This window comes from Megalobrama amblycephala, linkage group LG13 (assembly GCF_018812025.1).
Source record: "Megalobrama amblycephala isolate DHTTF-2021 linkage group LG13, ASM1881202v1, whole genome shotgun sequence".
NCBI classification, from domain to species: Eukaryota; Metazoa; Chordata; class Actinopteri; order Cypriniformes; family Xenocyprididae; genus Megalobrama; species Megalobrama amblycephala.
The window spans coordinates 13,689,393-13,707,860 of NC_063056.1; the positions used below are offsets into that span (position 1 = coordinate 13,689,393).

At 37.3% G+C, this 18,468-nt stretch overlaps 1 protein-coding gene across 4 annotated transcripts in view; it reads left to right on the plus strand.

Moving 5' to 3' along the window:
* The window catches only part of ncalda (neurocalcin delta a), a 73,964-nt gene that overhangs the window by 47,847 nt on the left and 7,649 nt on the right, over positions 1 to 18,468 (plus strand). For all 4 annotated transcript variants that reach the window (XM_048151748.1, XM_048151749.1, XM_048151751.1 and 1 more), the window contains one exon: positions 17,409 to 17,808. In XM_048151748.1, coding sequence (XP_048007705.1) covers positions 17,431 to 17,808 — 378 coding nt within the window. In that variant the 5' untranslated portion in view covers positions 17,409 to 17,430. The remainder of the gene's footprint in view (positions 1 to 17,408; positions 17,809 to 18,468) is intronic.

The window sequence follows — 18,468 nt, forward strand, 5'->3', positions numbered from 1 at the left end:
CTATAGAGCCTACTATTCCCATGTTCACATTTTAATGTGATTTTTAAACCATTTCGGTGCAAAAAGACGTGAAAGGGAACTCACACACTGTTTTGCGTGCCTTGCACAGTGTTCCTGGCCTGTGTCCGTTCTTGAACCATTCTGTGCATTTATACTGTAGAAAAGGTAGTTCCGGGCCGGAATTGACTTCTCTTTCGTGTATGTGTACCAGTATTTTGGATCTGTGTGTTCAGCCTTAAAGGGTTAGTTCACCCAAAAATGTAATTTCTCTCATTAATTACTCACCCTCATGTCATTCCAAAACCGTAAGACTTCATCTTCAAGACCGTAAGTTAATCTTCGCAACACAAATTAAGATATTTTTGATGAAATCTGAGAGCTCTCTGACTCCTCCATAGACAGCAATTTAACCACCACTTTCAAGGCCCAGAAAGGTACTAAAGACTTTGTTAAAACAGTCCACAGGACTGCAGTGGATCAACCTTAATTTTATGAAGTGACGAGAATACTTTTTGTGCGCAGAACAAACAAAAAAATAACTTTATTCAACAATATCTTGTCTTCTGTGTGATTCTCCTACGTGGTGTACGTTCAGCGGTTCCAGGTTCTACGTAAGAACACTGACTCATTATTGGCTGATGCTGTTCATGTGATGTTATTCAGCTGCAACAGAATGTTTTTCAAAAAGACAATAAATATGCTTGATAACTAAATGTTTGACACTTTTATAATAAATATTAGATATATAAAAATATATAAATATAAATACTTAATAGAATCGAAACTAGGAATCGATAAGAAACAGAATGAATAAAATTCAAACGCTACCCAACCCTAGTTTTAATGATGTGTCACTTCTGCAAAGCTTATGCCTTGAGTAATATTGTTATTATGCAACTCTCACTATGCAGAAGATGCAACCTATTTAAACTTAGGGGGAAGTTCAGACTGTTCACAGGCTCTGTAAGGAACTGGTTACAAGCTTGTTGTTCATTCTTAAAATGTAAAATTGAGAGAAATGGCCTCAGGCAGCACTGGCACTGATTAAAAATATGACTGTATAAGAATCATCTTTGTCCAAAATATTACCAGTACAGAGAATGTGCCCACACAAGAGAGCAGAAAAAGAGATTTCCTTCTGTATTCTTTGGTGTGAATTTGAAACCTAAGAAAGTTCCTCTTACCTCTGTGCTAAAGGTGTTGCTTAGATAAAAGAGCAATGAGAAATGGAGAAGTTAGAAGAACTTTAGGCTAATGACTCTATATTACTTTGGCCATAAATAGTAAACAGGTTTAAAAACGTGTTTCTTGTTCACAGCCGCAAGAAGCTAAAAACTGGATATCACTGTCAATAATCACAATTTCAGCAGTAGCACACACGGAACTAGGGATGGGTGATAAAAATATAACGATAGTTATCACAATATACTTTTCCTCAGTGCAATTAAAAGAAAAGTTCAATAAATGCTCAATATAATGTTTACAACTTAAAAGAAATAAAGATTAGACATTTATTGTGATAATTATTCATATTGACTGATATGAGAAATTTTGTGATACTTTTTTGGGCCATATCGCCCAGCCCTACATGGAACTATCATTTTTAAATACAGTTGTCACTCTTGTAATTTTGTAGTATGTACGTGACCTTTCTTCCTCTTAGCAGCATGAAAAATAAAACTTTTATTCAAATTGTGAGTAAAATATAAGGAAACCACTAAAGGCCGTTCACTTTATAATCACTGAAGCTGTCAATCACTTCGTTTCAACACAAGCAGAGTCCTGCAATGGCCTGAGACTGAATGGCCATAGCTATCATGCACTCAAAAGGCATGTCTGTGATTGGCTACAATGCTCAACATCTTTTGCAAATTTGTAATTTCAGTAACTGTAATCTCAGTCACAGTAAATTTTCAAGATGGGAGGATGAAGGCCGGGATGGGAGATAGTCAGTCTGGCCCCATATCATCGGTTGTTGGCGGGATGGGAGGATGAAGGCCGAGGCGGGAGATTGAGTCTGCTCAGCCCCATTCACCAACAACATCGGTTTATCAGTGAATCCCAGTTGTTTCTAAAATTATTGCTGCAGAGGCGTATGTTTTTTGGTGTTGGTGTTGGTGTTGGTGTTGGTGTTGGTGTTGGTGTTGGTGTTGGTGTTGGTGTTGGGTGTTGGGGGGTTGGTAATAAAAATAGACCTAAGAAAACAATAGCCTATAAAATGACCTAAAAATACATAAGGCAATAATATTTGTTTCAAATAAAGTGTCAAAATCAAGTAATCATAGTTTTATAGAAAAACATAGCTAGTTAGCAAAATGTAGGCTGTATTAACTATGGTAATGACTACACTGTATTAGCTAATGCACTGATGCTAATACCTGGGCGGGGTCTTGCTCGGTGGCTGCAGTGCGTCATCAAGCGACTATTTTAGCCCCGCCCAAAAAATCATAAATACTCCACAATTCAGTACTACATAGTTCACAGTCTTTGTAATGTGTTTCAGCAATACATTTGTAACATTTATAATGTGTTTAGAAACTTGACTTTACACAGACTTTAACAAAAGTTTCTAGAATAAGTTTTTGCACTTAGAATGGAATTAGAATGATCTTCAGGTTGTGTTTTAGGGCTGCACAATATATTGAAATATCGCAAATGTTCATATAGTAGGGGTGTAATGGTACACGTATTCATACCGAACAGTTCACAAATGGAAGTGATCATCCCTATGCCCTATGTGATCAAGGCACGTGCGTGCCGTATGTAGCCTTTTGGAATGCACTTGGCAAAGGGAGCGGCCAGAGATCGTATTAGTATAGGGAGATAACAGGGTCTGTATCTCTTACCATTGGAGAAAGCGTAATGGCTAACTTAATCATGTGCAGCACCTCTCAGCCTATCGTGTCGCCCTTCAAAACTCCTCTCTGCATACTGCCCGTACCGCCAGTTAGCATTAGCCGTTATGCTTTATTATAAAGATTTTAGGCTTGGGAGCGGCGTAACTTCCTCATTATCTTCACCTGGGATGTTCCCGTGACAACGCAGCTCAGTGTCCGTCAGCAGATGTCGCTGTTTTAACGGCATAATTCTGTTGCAAATAAAAAACATACATTTTATATTTTAAAAAGCGCGTATCACTTCTATTTGGAACTTGCCCTGTGAACCATTTGGTTCGAATACGCATACTATTACACCCCTATCATATAGCGATATGCATATCACAACGGCTTGCGTTTTCTGAATGATTTTGATAGGCTACTTCAAAAAGTTGCAAAAAGTCAAAGTTTTTGGTTGACTCGTAGCAGAGAATAGACTGGGCACGTGACTGTTACATAAGCGTGACTTGCTTGACGTTGAAAGGATTGGTTCACTTCAGAATTAAAATTTCCTGAAAATGTATGTCTGTCTTCAGTCGAAAAGAAATTAAGGTTTCTGAGGAAAACATTCCAGGATTTTTCTCCATATAGTGGACTTCACTGGGGATCAACGGGTTGAAGGTCCAAATTGCAGTTTCAGTGCAGCTTCAAAGGGCTCTACATGATCCCAGCCGAGGAATAAAGGTCTTATCTGGCGAAGCGATCAGGTCATTTTCTAAAAAAAATAAAAATTAGTTACATTTTAACCAAAAATGCTCGTCTTTGCACTGCTCTGTGATGTGCCACACATTGCGTAATCACGTTGGAAAGGTCACGTAGGTGGAAATCACATCAGACCACATTTCTCAAATGTGGTCTCAGTCTTTCTCTTTCTGAACTTCACCCAAAAAAAAAAAAAAAAAAAAAAAAAAGAAAGAAACTGACCATGATCAGTTATATAAATACTCATGGAGGGAAATGCAGCCAGGCTCCTAGTTTAGACTGGTGCCATGGATAACGAGGGCAAGGCCTGCACTGATGGACAGAACTGTGACTGATTGGGAGAGTCCTTGTTATGCTAAATAAATAATGGTAAAACACTGCTGCTCACATTAAGAAGTTTTAGTGATGCTTTCTTTTCCCAGAAAGAATGTGAAACGCGTGTATACAGAAGGTTATATAATTTTCAGTTTTTAAATAAATGTAAATATAATTTAAATTGATTTTACACACTCAAAGCATTATCGTATCTGATTAATTTATTGCATATTGCATTTTTCTTCCATATCGTACAGCCCTATTGTGTATATTTCTGTCTCTGCCTGTCTTTGAGCAGTAGATATGATGAACTTTGTTAGTATGTCTGCTGTGTCCATTTCAATTCCCTTTCAGTTGCTGGAAGTGTCTCTGGAAAAAAATGCATTGTGAAAGAGGTTTGGATTTGCTCTCAGTTTGAAATAAATAGGAGTCATTTTTTTTGCCCTGTTTGTGTCCAGCTCATTCTCTGCAGGGCTCCTCATGTCAGAAAATATCCTCCACCATGCTGTGAGCTGGACACAGCTGTTCTTGCTTAGTTACGCTCATGAGTGTTGCACACTGCTTTTTTTCCCTCATACATTTTTTACATTTCTGGAAAGATGTAGTTTATATAAATGTAATTTATGGCTTTAAAGCTGTCACTAGATATGCATTTGTCCTAAACCAAGATAGATTGGCCTAAACTAGAGAAAACTGAAATGATTAAATTGTACCTTTAATAGCACCATATTTCTGGTACGTCTCACATCAAATGCATTGCCATTGCTAAAAATACGGTTCTCTGAAAACTTGGAAATGAATACTGTTGCGTTCCTCCTCAGTTTGCACTATTTATGAAGTGTTAGTTGGAGGTGTTAATAGTCATTCTGTTTGTTTCCTTGGCTCTCCTTTCTCTGTGGGAAACTTTATTTTCCTGTGCTATTGTTTATTTGTTGGCACGCCAACATGAAATGCCTGGTATTATTATATTAGTCATTCTTTAGGCCGGTTTCTTGGTTTCAGATCCCTTTTCTCAAATGTGGTCTCAGTCTTTCTTTTTCTGAACTCCAAAAAAATGCGAAACTGACCTTGATCAATTATATAAATACTTATGGAGGGAAATGTTGCCAGGCTCCTAGTTTAGACTGGTGCCATGGATAATGAGGGCAAGGCCTGCACTGCTGGACAAAACTGTGACTGAAAGGGAGAGTCCTTGTTACACTTTTCATCCACAGAACTAGGTGGTTCTGCTGCAAAAGATTTTGAGGTTATACCTATATGTTGTCTTACAGGTTGTCCTGGTATGATCTTGTAGACACTGCTAATAAAGAGAAAGATCATTTTAGGAATGCTAAAACCTTTATTGCAGTATCATTCATATTGCATTTAGAATTCCATCAAGCCATTTCATGTATCGATTTTCGTTTCATTTTATGCTGTTCAGTCTGAATATGCGTAAACTCTTCTACGAGACATATGAGACATGGTACTGGACAAAAGTATCAGAGACAGGACATCGTTGCGCTTATGGCGGAATAGGTCATGATATTCAGTGGAACAAGTAATTGTTTCCTTTCAGGAGAGGATGGTTTCCTCTTTAATCTCTAGAGCATTTCAGTTTCCTTGTGATCACAGAAATCAGGCAGCACTGTTTTTAGGCTTAAATTTCTGTTCATATAAGCAGTTAAAACGTTTGGAATAATTACTAATGTCTGCTAAGAGGTAGTAATTTGCAAGTTCTCTATAGTACGAAGTCCCCGCGATCATCGAAATTCTGGATATAGGAATTTTAAGATTAAGATTTTCAGGCTTGGAAATGTCATGTGTTTTCTAGTTATGCTTAGTTCTGAAGTATATATTTGGTAATCTCTATAAAGTCTTTATCCAGTAATCAAGAACAACTGTAAAAGTTGTGGATTCACTGAACAAAAGGTGCAAGATCATTACATCATGGCAAGAGGCTGAAAGCAGCAACAGTGTGGACATCAAAGATCAACCTCTGTTCATCAAGAGCTTAATTAGATGAATTTCTCTGTCATTAGCAAATTACCACCCAGATCGAGGGCCTTATTTTTTTGAAGATCTACTTTCAACCTGCCGATATGAATGTTTGTGGCCATTATACAATGTTTCATGAGGGGAAAACAGGATTTTGTTTTGCACCAGTGCCCTACAGTGTTATTTTGGTATCATTTATGTATTATATTTAGTATAATTTATATTTATATATTGTTATAGTATTTATTCATATTTTGAATTAGCTTTTACTTAAAATGTTCATGTGCTTTTATCGTTTTTATTTTTTATTTTTCTTATTTTTTAGTGTTAGTAATTGTAGTACTTCAACATTTCTAATGTAAAGGGATAGTTCACCCAAAAATAAACTATCCCATGATTTACTCACCCTCAAGCCATCCTATGTGTATATGACTTCTTTCAGATGAAAACAATCAAGAGATATTGCAGCTATTACAGCTTCAACTCTTCTGGGAAGGCTTTCCACAAGGTTTAGGAGTGTGTTTATGGGAATTTTTGACCATTCCTCTAGAAGTGCATTTGTGAGGTCAGGCACTGATGTTGGCGAGAAGGCCTGGCTCACAGTCTCCGCTCTAATTCATCCCAAAGGTGTTCTGTCGGGTTGAGGTCAGGAATCTGTGCAGGCCAGTCAAGTTCCTCCACACCAAACTCACTCATCCATGTCTTTATGGACCTTGCTTTGTGCACTGGTGCGCAGTCATGTTGGAACAGGAAGGGGCCATCCCCAAACTGTTCCCACAAAGTTGGGAGCATGATTTTGTCCAAAATGTCTTTGAATGCTGAAGCATTAAGAGTTCCTTTCACTGGAACTAAGAGGCCAAGCCCAACCCCTGAAAAACAACCCCACACCATAAACCCCCTCCACCAAACTTTACACTTGGCATAATGCAGTCAGGCAAGTACCGTTCTCCTGGCAACTGGCAAACCCAGACTCATCCATTGGACTACCAGACAGAGAAGCCATAATCCTCCCTGGAGGATTCGTCACTCCAGAGAACACGTCTCCACTGCTCTAGAGTCCAGTGGCTGCGAGCTTTACACCACTGCATCCTACGCTTTGCATTGCACTTGGTGATGTAAGGCTTGGGTGCAGCTGCTCGGCCATGGAAACCCATTCCATGAAGCTCTCTACGCACTGTTCTTGAGCTAATCTGAAGGCCACATGAAGTTTGGAGGTCTGTAGCAATTGACTCTGCAGAAAGTTGGCGACTTCTGCGCACTGTGAGCCTCAGCATGCGCTGACCCCGCTCTGATTTTAAGTGGCCTACCACTTCGTGGCTGAGTTGCTGTTTGTTCCCAATTGCTTCCACTTTGTCATGATACCACTAACAGTTGACCGTGGAATATTTAGTAGGGAGGAAATTTCACGAATGGATTTATTGCACAGGTGGCAACCTATCACGGTACCACGCTTGAATTCACTGAGCTCCTGAGAGCGACCCATTCTTTCACAAATGTTTGTAGATGCAGTCTGCATGCCTACGTGCTTGATTTTATACACCTGTGGCCATGGAAGTGATTGGAACACCTGAATTCAATGATTTGGAGTGGTGTCCCAATACTTTTGGCAATATAGGTATGTTTGTCTTTTCTTGGCTAATTAACTTTACAAAATCCTAACACACTCTTGTCAGCTAAGATCCAGATAAGATGTGGTTATTCTCTGCTGTAGAAGTGATAGGTTGAGGTGTGACTAAGATAAAGCAACGAGCTGCCTGAAATGTTTTTTTTTTTTTTTTTTTTTTTCTCTCAAAACATGCTCATAGCTAATGATTTAAAGATTACGTTTGCATGTACTGAATCACAAACAAACGGTCAGAAATTCAATAGTTTCCCTGTGCAACACTTTAATTGTACCATTGGTCTCTTCTCTCCAAACGGCTGAAAACGCAGTTTTATAAGGAAATCCATTTGTGGCAGCAGTGTTCTGTCTAGAGGTGCAAACATCTGTAGTCTCATTGATTTATTGTTTTCTCTCTGCTAACCAATGCTGCATGGAGTGTCTGTTTCCATAGCAACATGGCAAGAGGTCACAGAGTTTCATTATTGTACATGATGACAGCATTGCTAACTGCGTTGTAATTAAGCCCCAGTCTGTCCTCTTTGTTTAAATTTGATGTTCAGTTTAATCAGGAGGATTAATGTTGGATGCTAATAAATGCCTGTCAGCCATGACACCTCTTAGCTGAAAACTAATTCTTAGCACATTATATATTAAATATAAAAAGACGTGAATGTAGCTCATAGCTAATACAGTGTGACCTCAGCATCTGCTTTCCTCATAAGTTTGCAGTTAAAGGGTCATGAAACTCCGTTTCAGCAGCAGTCAGTTCTCACCACAGTTTAGAAAAATGCTACAGAAGTGGGCGTGGTTAAGCTGCGGAGTAGAGGGGGATGAGGCAACAGCCTTTGATTCAGACAGTTTTATTTTGCTCTCATTAAAAGTATAAAACCACTGTTTCAAGCACCTGTCAGAGGATGAATAAGGCCAAAATCCACTTTTCTCCAGTTCTCTTCTCTCTCATGCTTGCTACACACAAACAGTTTCGATGTGTCGGTATTTGATGGCCAACAACTGCCCAGCTTGTGACGTGGACACGGTGTAGATTTTAAACCCAGAAGACAAAAATAGCGGAAAAAACTCAAAATTAACCACTAAATCAAACAGATACTAACATTTGTATTCAATGATGTTCAACACACATACCTCTCTTAAAATCTGAGAAAATTTAGTTTAGGGTTTCATGACCCTTTAAAGATAGTTTAAAAACATATAGCACTATAAATATTCATTTGGAGACATACAATCGACCGTTTCAGTCTTCAACTCAAGGGCTTCTTGTTTGGGCTCCATGTTCTGAACTCTCTCATGTGACTGTTGTTCTGTGTTTACCGCTAATGGCCTCTATCATTAGACTGAATGGCCAGGTTCCTGGGCAGACATGCAGTGATTCAATAGGGAATTTGGTTCCTGTCTGCTTTTATATGTAGTTAAAGAACAATTTGGTTGTTCTGAATCTATTCTCCTCTGGTTCCAGGCTTTCTATTTGCTTTTAATCTTGTTCTTTGTTCAATGTTAAAATAGCATGAAGTACAAATATTATTAGTCAAACGAAAAAAGGTGTGTCTGGGTTTTGCCTTACGGGGTTAATGATATATTTTACAAAGCATCATTTGTTCCATGACACAAACGTCAGTACCAAACCTTCATTTCTAGTTTGAGTTACTGAATACTGTGAAATTCATATAATATTCATATATTTATATATTCATATAATATAAAAAAATTAAGAGCAATAAAACTGCAACCATTCAAAATGTTGGGGTCGGCAGGATTTTTTTTTATATTTTTGAATTGATTTTCTCCTTTTTTTTTTTTTTTTTTTTTTTATAGAAATACAGTAAAAACAGTAATATTGTGAAATTATTACAAAATTAATTTAAAATAACTTTTATGATGGAAATTAAAAAAAAAAAGTATGATGTCAAAGCTGAGTTTTCAGCATCATTCTCTCATGAATAGTCTTCAGTGTCACATGATCCTTCAGAAATCATTCTAATGTGTTGATTTGCTGCTCAAGAAACATTTGTTGTTTATTATCAATTTTGAAAATGGTTGTGCAGTTTAATATTTTTGTGGAAACTGTGATACTTTTTTTTTCATTGTTCTTTGTAAAAAAAAAAAAAAACAAAAAAAAACACATTTGAGACAGTAATTTATTCTTAATTTTATGTACGCCCACAATATTTGCATATGCCAGCCCATGTTCAATGCATTACACAAGGGCAGCCAGTATTAACGTCTGGATGTGCACAGCTGAATCAACAGACTAGGTAAGCAAGCAAGGACAATAGCGAAAAATGGCAGATGGAGCGATAATAACTGACATGATCCATGATAACATGATATTTTTAGTGATATTTGTAAGCTGTCTTTCTAAATGTTTCGTTAGCATGTTGCTAATGTACTGTTAAATGTGGTTAAAGTTACCATCATTTCTTACTGTATTCACGGAGAGAAGAGAGCCGTCGCTATTTTAATTTTTAAACACTTGCAGTCTGTATAATTCATAAACACAACTTAATTCATTATAAATCTCTCCAACAGTGTGTAATGTTAGCTTTAGCCACAGAGCACTATCAAACTCATTCAGAATCAAATGTAAACATCCAAATAAATACTATACTTACGCGATTAGACATGTTGCATGACGAACACTTTGTAAAGATCCATTTTGAGGGTTATATTAGCTGTGTGAACTTTGTTTATGGTGTTTAAGGCAAGCGCATGCTCTTGGGGCATGGAGCACGAGATTTAAAGGGGCCGCGTACCCTGAATCGGCGCATTTATAATGATAGGCAGTTAAAAAAATTAATAAAAAAAAAAAACAATGGGGTATTTTGAGCTGAAACTTCAGACACATTCAGGAGAAACTTAAGACTTATATTACATCTTTTGAAAACGTTCTTCGGCACCTTTATTGTATCCTTGCTGAATAAAAGCAGCATGTTTCAGTCGCAAGTGTTTGAAACCTTGACAGAATATTAAAGATCTCTGGCTGATTTTTGGTATTTTTAAATCATTGTCATCAGCAGATACATTTTCCCATTTAGTCAGTTATTTTCACAAGCCTGACTTTTGACAGCACCAAGAACTGCCAGCTTGGATGTGAAGGAGCCGTACTACTGCATGCAAAATAGTTAACCAATATTTGTTGTTACATGTCATTGTTGCAAGCCAACTTATTACTTGATATCACAAAGTCTCATTTAAATAAAATGGCATTTGTCAGAGCCATGGCACAGCAGACACAATTTCCTATCACTGCTTTGTCTAATGTTAAAAAGGTGAATAGCAATAAGGATTATTATATACCGTCTGAATTATTTCATTTTCTCTTTTATTAATGATTTTAACAATATCTTTGTGTCAACATTACAGAAGCAAGGAAGAGCTACTGTATCTCTACAACATAATCTTCTTGTTTATGCTTTAAGTCACATTTTGTTTAAAGTTCAGTCAGTGTTGTCAGTAGCATTGTTACTGTCATATAGAAAAGATACATTTAGTCCTGGTTAGCATTGCTCTTAGCATTCAGTCATTTTTAACACCGAATCTAATGGAAAGGAACAAGGATACAGTCACAACCTGATTGGACAGCTTTTATTACATATTTTGTAACAGAATTTACCGAACATCCAAAGTAATGCTGTGTGCTGGGTTAAATACGCTCATTGCATGCGTGTACATATAGTTTTTTTTTTTGTTGTTTGTTTGTTTGTTTGTTTTTAACCAGCTTAAGAGCATCTGAGAGCTTATAAAATGTGCAAATGAATCAAAACAGTGCCAAAAATTCCTCTATTACACACACAAACAAAGATCTGCTGCAAAGAGATGGCCATTCCAACCCATTTACGCTTGTAACCCAAATCCTTTTAAATTCATACTTGGAATAGCTATGATTCATGTTCAGAATAGTTTTTCAAAAAAAAAAAATTGGCATAGAGAATCTAAAGAAACTGATGGATTGAAGATTCAAAATAGTTTCAATGGTTGACAAAACAGCTGTTTCAGCACTACTATCATATATACTAGTAGCCTAATGACTCTAAATGAGAGAATTTATAAAGCATAATCAGACACAGGCACTGGATTTGAAAATCATAATGATTATAAAGTTCAGTAAAATTTCATAACTCAATGCTCAGTCTTGCATTCATACAGAAGGCTGTCTGGCAATGTGATGGCAATTTTTTCCAGAATCAAAGCCCAGTGTGAATGTAGCCCGTTTTTAGACTGCACCTGTTCCATGATGAAATTGATACGACATTTGCCTGATTATTCTTTGGTCTGTTTCTCTGAGCTTTAGGGGATTTTTTTTGTTGTTGTTTTTTAACTTTCAGTTTCAAGTTTTATGAAAGACAATGAAAGGTTTTTCCCCTACATTACACCAAACAGTTAAGACAAGATGTAGTGTACTTGTGTGGGTCATTCAGAAAAGCAGTTTTAGATCTACAAGTGTTCAGTTTGAAGAGCTACACTCCAGTTCTAATCAAACAGTGAGTACCATCTCCTCTTCTGCCCTATCCTTCACCCCTCAGTTCTAGTGAACGATTCATTCAACTCATTTAAAAGTATTTACATTTTACACTGTGTATTGTTTTGTGTGTGCGCATGTGTCTGCCTAGAACATTAGTGAGACAGTTGTCTGATTAGTCCAAAGATCCATGACCCAACTGAGAAACGGGAGTCACTTCCTGCATATAGATGCATCAGAAGTCACGTAACAGCTGATGCTCTCCAGACCTTCCGGCCTGAATGTAGGCTCTACAGCTGGGGACTGTGAATGACCTGTTTCATGGACACATTTTTCATTTTTGTTTAGCCATTTTTATTGATTGCTAGACTTTTATGTCTAGATATGTTTTGTCCTTTTTAGATTTATCAGAATGTTTTTGTTGGTTTTGTTTTGGCATATCTTTATTTATGTTCTGGCTCCTTTGTCTGATACTAAATCCTGAAATGTGTAGTTAACTATTGCAACTTTTATAAAGGGAAAAACCTGAAGTACCTTGAGATATGAAGGTGGAAGTCTTATATATTATTATAATTTGTCTCCCAAATGACCAGATCTCAATATCAAGCCTTTAGAAGCAGTTTGAGTACAGAGAAAAGTGTCCTAGTGTTTATGATTGTTTGTTTGTTTTTTTCTTAACAGAATTTTTGTGGATATTATCATTCTGCAGAAAGGAAACATCTCTAGGGATCTATGTTTACATGATAAAAGGTGTCTTGTCTTGTAAAATCAACTCATATTCCCAGGAGGATATGTAATTTGTTTTCTGGTACTGTTATGGAGCTCCACAGCAAAATCTTTAGATGATGATGCATCTGCTAATATGCAAAATGGATTACTGATTACTCTATGGCTTTATAGTTTGCCTTTGTGTATCTTCTGTTGTTGGATGTAATTGGTCTGTATGGGTTAGGGTGAAAAGATTTATTGTCAAAAGTTACTGCAGTGTTTAATTGTTGCTAAGATTTTGTCATATGTACTGAATAATGAGGAATAGGGATGTGCCCAAAGCCTAATTCCGAATTTGGAAAGGCATGGAAAATGTCCCTAAAGCAGGGGTGTCCAAACTTTTTTTTTAAAGGGGGCCGGATTTGATGTTGTGGACACATCTGGGGGCCGGTTCCTATATATATATATATATCACATGTTTTGTTTCTTGAAGCTGACAGAGTAGCTTAGGATAGGACAGAGATGTAAATTTAATTCACAAACAATATCTGTACAACTTTTAACCACCTCGTTTTTAAAGGGTGAAATTTACATAGCCTATTATTACAGAGTTAGAATTCTATTCTTATTTAAATTAAAATTAATTAGATCACCACAGGTAAAACCACACATGGCACCTCACTACATGGTAAAAAGTAAAAATATTTTCTATATCTATAATGGCTTTATGGTATTTAGTCTTTAAAGGGTCATGAAACCCTAAACCAAAATTTCTGAGATTTTAACAGAGGTATGTGTGTTGAACACCATTGAAGACAATGTTAGCATCTGTTAGATTTAATAGTAGGGGGGAAATGGTTAAATTTTAGTTTTAGTACGCTATTTTCGTCTTCCGGGTTTAAAATCTTCATCCTGTCCACGTCACAGGCTGTGACGTGGCAGAGCACGATAGTGCTTTGATGACTCATCGGTGTTTCATAATTATTAACGAGACTGAGTTTTTTTATCCAATGAGAAGACACTCTCTTAATTATTCATGACACCACGTGGATCTTTCCAATGACGAGGACGGTTAACGGCACTAAACAGCGAGAGAGACTGACTTACTGACGGTGCGTGTCCGTTGGCGCGGAGCGAGCGGGTAAGCGCGAGTGTTTTCGGTTCATTCCTATGGAAGTTGAGCCGCGCGTAAGTTAAATGTGACGCTCAACTTCCATAGGAATGAATCTAAAAATGCTCTGGTCGCTTGCTCTGCTCCAGTCGAAACGCAGCCTGACTGACTGTGCGTGTTGCAGGTTCGGCGCGTAGATCTATGCTATGTACGCAAGGTTTTTTTTTTAAGCGTTATTTTTTTTTTCAAATATATGCATGTATAGTGTGTATATAAACAACTATATATTTTATAATGAATGTAATTACACATGTACATTAATATATTTTAAATAGAATTACGATTACTGTAGGATATATGTAGCAGGGCATTCAGTAACTCTTGAAAAGACAAAAATAAAGTGTCAGTGTATTTCATTAGATTTTAACTTTTCCAGTTTTTTAAAAAATTGTAGTATTTCCTCACGTTTTACCACTGATTTTTAGTGACAGTCGATATGCATGGGCTACTGGCGATGAGAGTTTCCCCCCTCCCCTCTCCTCTCACAGCCACCACGCCCATTTAAGTTGCATTTTTCAAAAAGATTGTGAGCTAGACTTGAGCTGAAAGAGGGGGGTTTCATGACCCTTTAAACACATATAATATACGAATGCACAAAACTGCAAGTTTATGAAAAAAAAAAAAACTGTAATTTGGCCTTTATTTAATATGTCAACATTAAAAATGGAATAAAATGAGAGATTAACTTACATTTCTGACAAAATCCCACAGTTACAGTTAGTGTTGTTACCACAATAAAGCCACATATAGTAGATTTTAATAGACAAGCTGCGGGCCGTTTGAAATTCATCCCCGGGTCGCATTTGGCCGTAGTTTGGACACCCCTGCCCTAAAGGGACATTGTTAGGCTTGCTGCGATAGTTGGTTACATTACAGTACATTAGATTTCACTTATCACGTGAAGATAGTAAGGAGAGATGACTGACAAGACTATGTCGGAGAATTTAATGCGCAACAGATCCTGTGCGTCATTGATAAATATCTTATCTTGTAAAATGTGTGGTCATTACTGCTGCTTCGGGCACATCCCAAATGAGGAGGCAGAACACATTTCTCTGAATTAGGACATTGAAAGCCAGTGATACCATGACTATTTCGGTGACTGACTTGAATTGGTGAAAAATTAGGTTTGTGCCCCGTTCTCACACACAGGGATTTTAGCACTGCAGGCCACCACACAGATCCGTTTTGACACGTTTTATGTGTGTGTGTGTGTGTGTGTGTGTGTGTGTGTGTGTGTGTGTGTGTGTGTGTGTGTGTGTGTGTGTGTCCTGTCCATTGTCATTCGCAATTTCAGAATCAATCCCACATATGGTTGTCACTCCTGAAACTTTGCAGTGTACTTGGCAGCATGAAAAATAACACTTTTTTTTTTTCAAGTTATGAATGGATTATATATAGAAAGCGAGTGCAGAGAGTGCTCCCTTTATAATAAATGAAGCTGAAATCACTTCAGTTCAGCCTCAGCACAAGCTCACTGACTGAGTGAAAACTCCCATTATAATAAAAAAAATCTGTCTATACTGCACAATGAATCTCTTATTTACATCGTGTTTATACTTTGGTTATAACAAAATTATTTGCAAGCATGCGGAGCTCACACTGAATAAACTCTGGCGTATTTAGCAGGTTCTGACTAACTTAAACGCCTCTGATTGGCCATTGCATTCACACACTCAACAAACATGTTGTGATTGAAGAAAAGTTTGTTATAGCCAGTGTTGCCTACATTATGCTACAGTATCTTACAGAAAGACATAGATCGCAATCACATGTGCTCCAGTGCCTTGATTTCTGTTGGTAGTCGTTATATTATGTTGCTATTCATTGTCATAGTTAACCTTCTAAACTTGCATGACTGGACACACTTGACAGTCACTAATGTTACTGGAAATCACAAGCTCTCATTGAAAATTACATCATAAAGTGCCATTTTATGGCTTTATTTCATCTGTCGCTTTATTTGTTTTCTTAGCTGATGTCTAGAAGTGTTAAGTTTCAGAGCTGGTTGGCTGGCACTACAGTCTAGCAACATCCAAAGATGGTCTCTGATTAGCCAAGTCTTTCGTCTTATCAAGATGTATTTGATTGACGAGGGCAAGTCTCTTCATGGAATAAATATGCAATCAGATCCATTGTATGTATATTCAGACTGAAAACCACATAGATATAGCTCAAAAATAAATCTTCATGGGTCTTAAAATCTTAAAAATAAAGGTCCCTTATTGGCATTGATGGTTCCATGCAGAATCTTTACTGCCCATGGAACATTTCCATTGCACAAAAGGCTCTTTATAGTGCAAAAAAAAGCTTCTTTAGATATTTGAAATGTTCTTCACACTAGGAAATTTTTTTTTCGTTTTTTGGCATCGCTGTGAAAACTGCATTTTAGAACCGAGGGGGGAAAACAATCGGTTCACTCTGAGCAGAATCAGTATTTTAACGTTTCCGTTCATGCGTTCCTTCTGTAACATTACCATTCAGAAAACGGTCATAGGCAATACAGCCTGTGCACAGCACTTCATCTTTTATAGCACAAGATTTGGCCAAATATATTAAAGGGGTCCTGAACTGTGTAGTTTCATTGTTTTATAATGTTTCCTGGAGTGCACTTACAATGTTAGTATGCTCTTTACATTAAAAATTGGCATAATTTAGAAATAAAAGGCTTTTTTTTTTCTACCCTGATTTTAGCCCTCTTATCTGAACGCTCTGTTTTAAGGGGTGTGTCTGCTGTGAGACTTAAGTGTAAATGCCCACTGCTGTGATTGGCTAACATCTTTCCATTTGAAATACCTAAGTATTACTCTCTCAAACTTTTAGCACGTTTTTACTATTACAGCTCTCAAGGTTAACTAATCATGAAAAGTGCTGCATTACATTTAGATCTATGGCATTATATTGAGATCATGGCATGAAATGTTGCAGAGATGAACCTTGTAGCTGATCACAAACATGTAGTTGAGTGCATGAAAGCAGTGATCTCGTCATTGCAACTCAATTTCTGCGTAATAACAAATGCTTTCATCGTCACTAACAATGTAAACGCATTGTAAGTTAACTAAGAGATTTGTTGAATTAAACAGGAGTTTTGGCACGAGTCCAGAACTCAGTCACTGAAAAAGCCATTGCTATTGTGACTTACCTATGATGAGTTGACAGCTAAGCATGGGTATTTCACTCACATCGGATGCGTCAACCTCACATTTTTTGCAAAGGTCGTACTATTTAAATTCATTATTGGTTGAAATATAGAAAAGAACAATACAAATTTTTATTAATTGGTTAATGGTAAATTCAAATATAACTTGATTTCATTTTTGTTTGTTCCTGTTAATTTCGTTTGTTTCCGTTTTTGTTTTCGTTCCTTGAACCGGTTCAGAGCCCTGATCTAGGGTACTGTATGAACAAAATTGAAATGTGGATGATGGCACTTTGTCAAAATAGGGCTGAAGGGATGATGGACATTTTACATGAAGGATCATAGCAGAATAGGGTACCACAATATACCACAATATGCAGAGTTGAATGTATAGAACTTTCAATCTATGCTAATTTTCTCTTTTCCCTTTCTTTCGCCAGCGCCGTCTCGTGAAACGAAAACATGGGGAAGCAGAACAGCAAGCTCCGCCCTGAAGTGATGCAGGACCTGTTGGAGAGCACGGACTTTACGGAGCATGAGATCCAGGAATGGTACAAAGGCTTTCTACGGGACTGTCCCAGTGGCAACCTCTCCATGGAGGAATTTAAGAAAATCTACGGAAACTTCTTTCCTTATGGAGATGCCTCAAAGTTTGCAGAGCACGTGTTCCGTACTTTTGACGCGAATGGCGATGGCACGATAGACTTTCGGGAGTTCATAATTGCATTGAGCGTCACGTCACGAGGGAAGCTGGAACAAAAGCTCAAGTGGGCGTTTAGCATGTATGATTTGGATGGAAACGGATACATCAGCAAGTCAGAGATGCTTGAGATTGTGCAGGTATGTCAGGCTAACTAAAGCTTTTAAGATTTTAATGTAATGTTGGCACTCCTTAAATGTTTTTATCATCATCGCCATGACTGCTGGTGTCTGAAATAGAATCAGATATCGCTTAAGGAGACACAAAAGAGAACCCAACCGAGTCCTGCTATGCCCAATTTTCACATCGCATATGTTGTTATTTCTCACTTGCAGAATGTAGTGTGTTAGCAGCAAGGATAGCCGTGGTGTTAGACTGTCAGGAAGCTCCGTACTGTAAAGAAAGCCCAAGTCTTATTTCTGTATCTGATAAACAGGCTTTCATCAAAGTGCACTCCTTCACATGGTTATGTTTGCTGTCATTGCAGTTGGCATGATTTAATCTTTGCTTTTTTGCTGCAAATTGTAATTGTAAGCAACAAGTTATGGCTCAGATCTTGAGGCCCTGTTGAAATCAAACCAAGTTTGAAGACTTGTAACTTATGCATTATATTGTACCAGGATATTTTACTGTAACTAGAAAAAAGGAAAATGTTACACCCACAAATAATATTATTAAAATAACATTAAAGGGATAGTTCACCCAAAAATGAAAATTATCCCATGATTTATAAGCCATTCTAGTTGTATATGACTATCTTCTTTCAGACAAACACAATCAGAGATATATAAAAAATATCC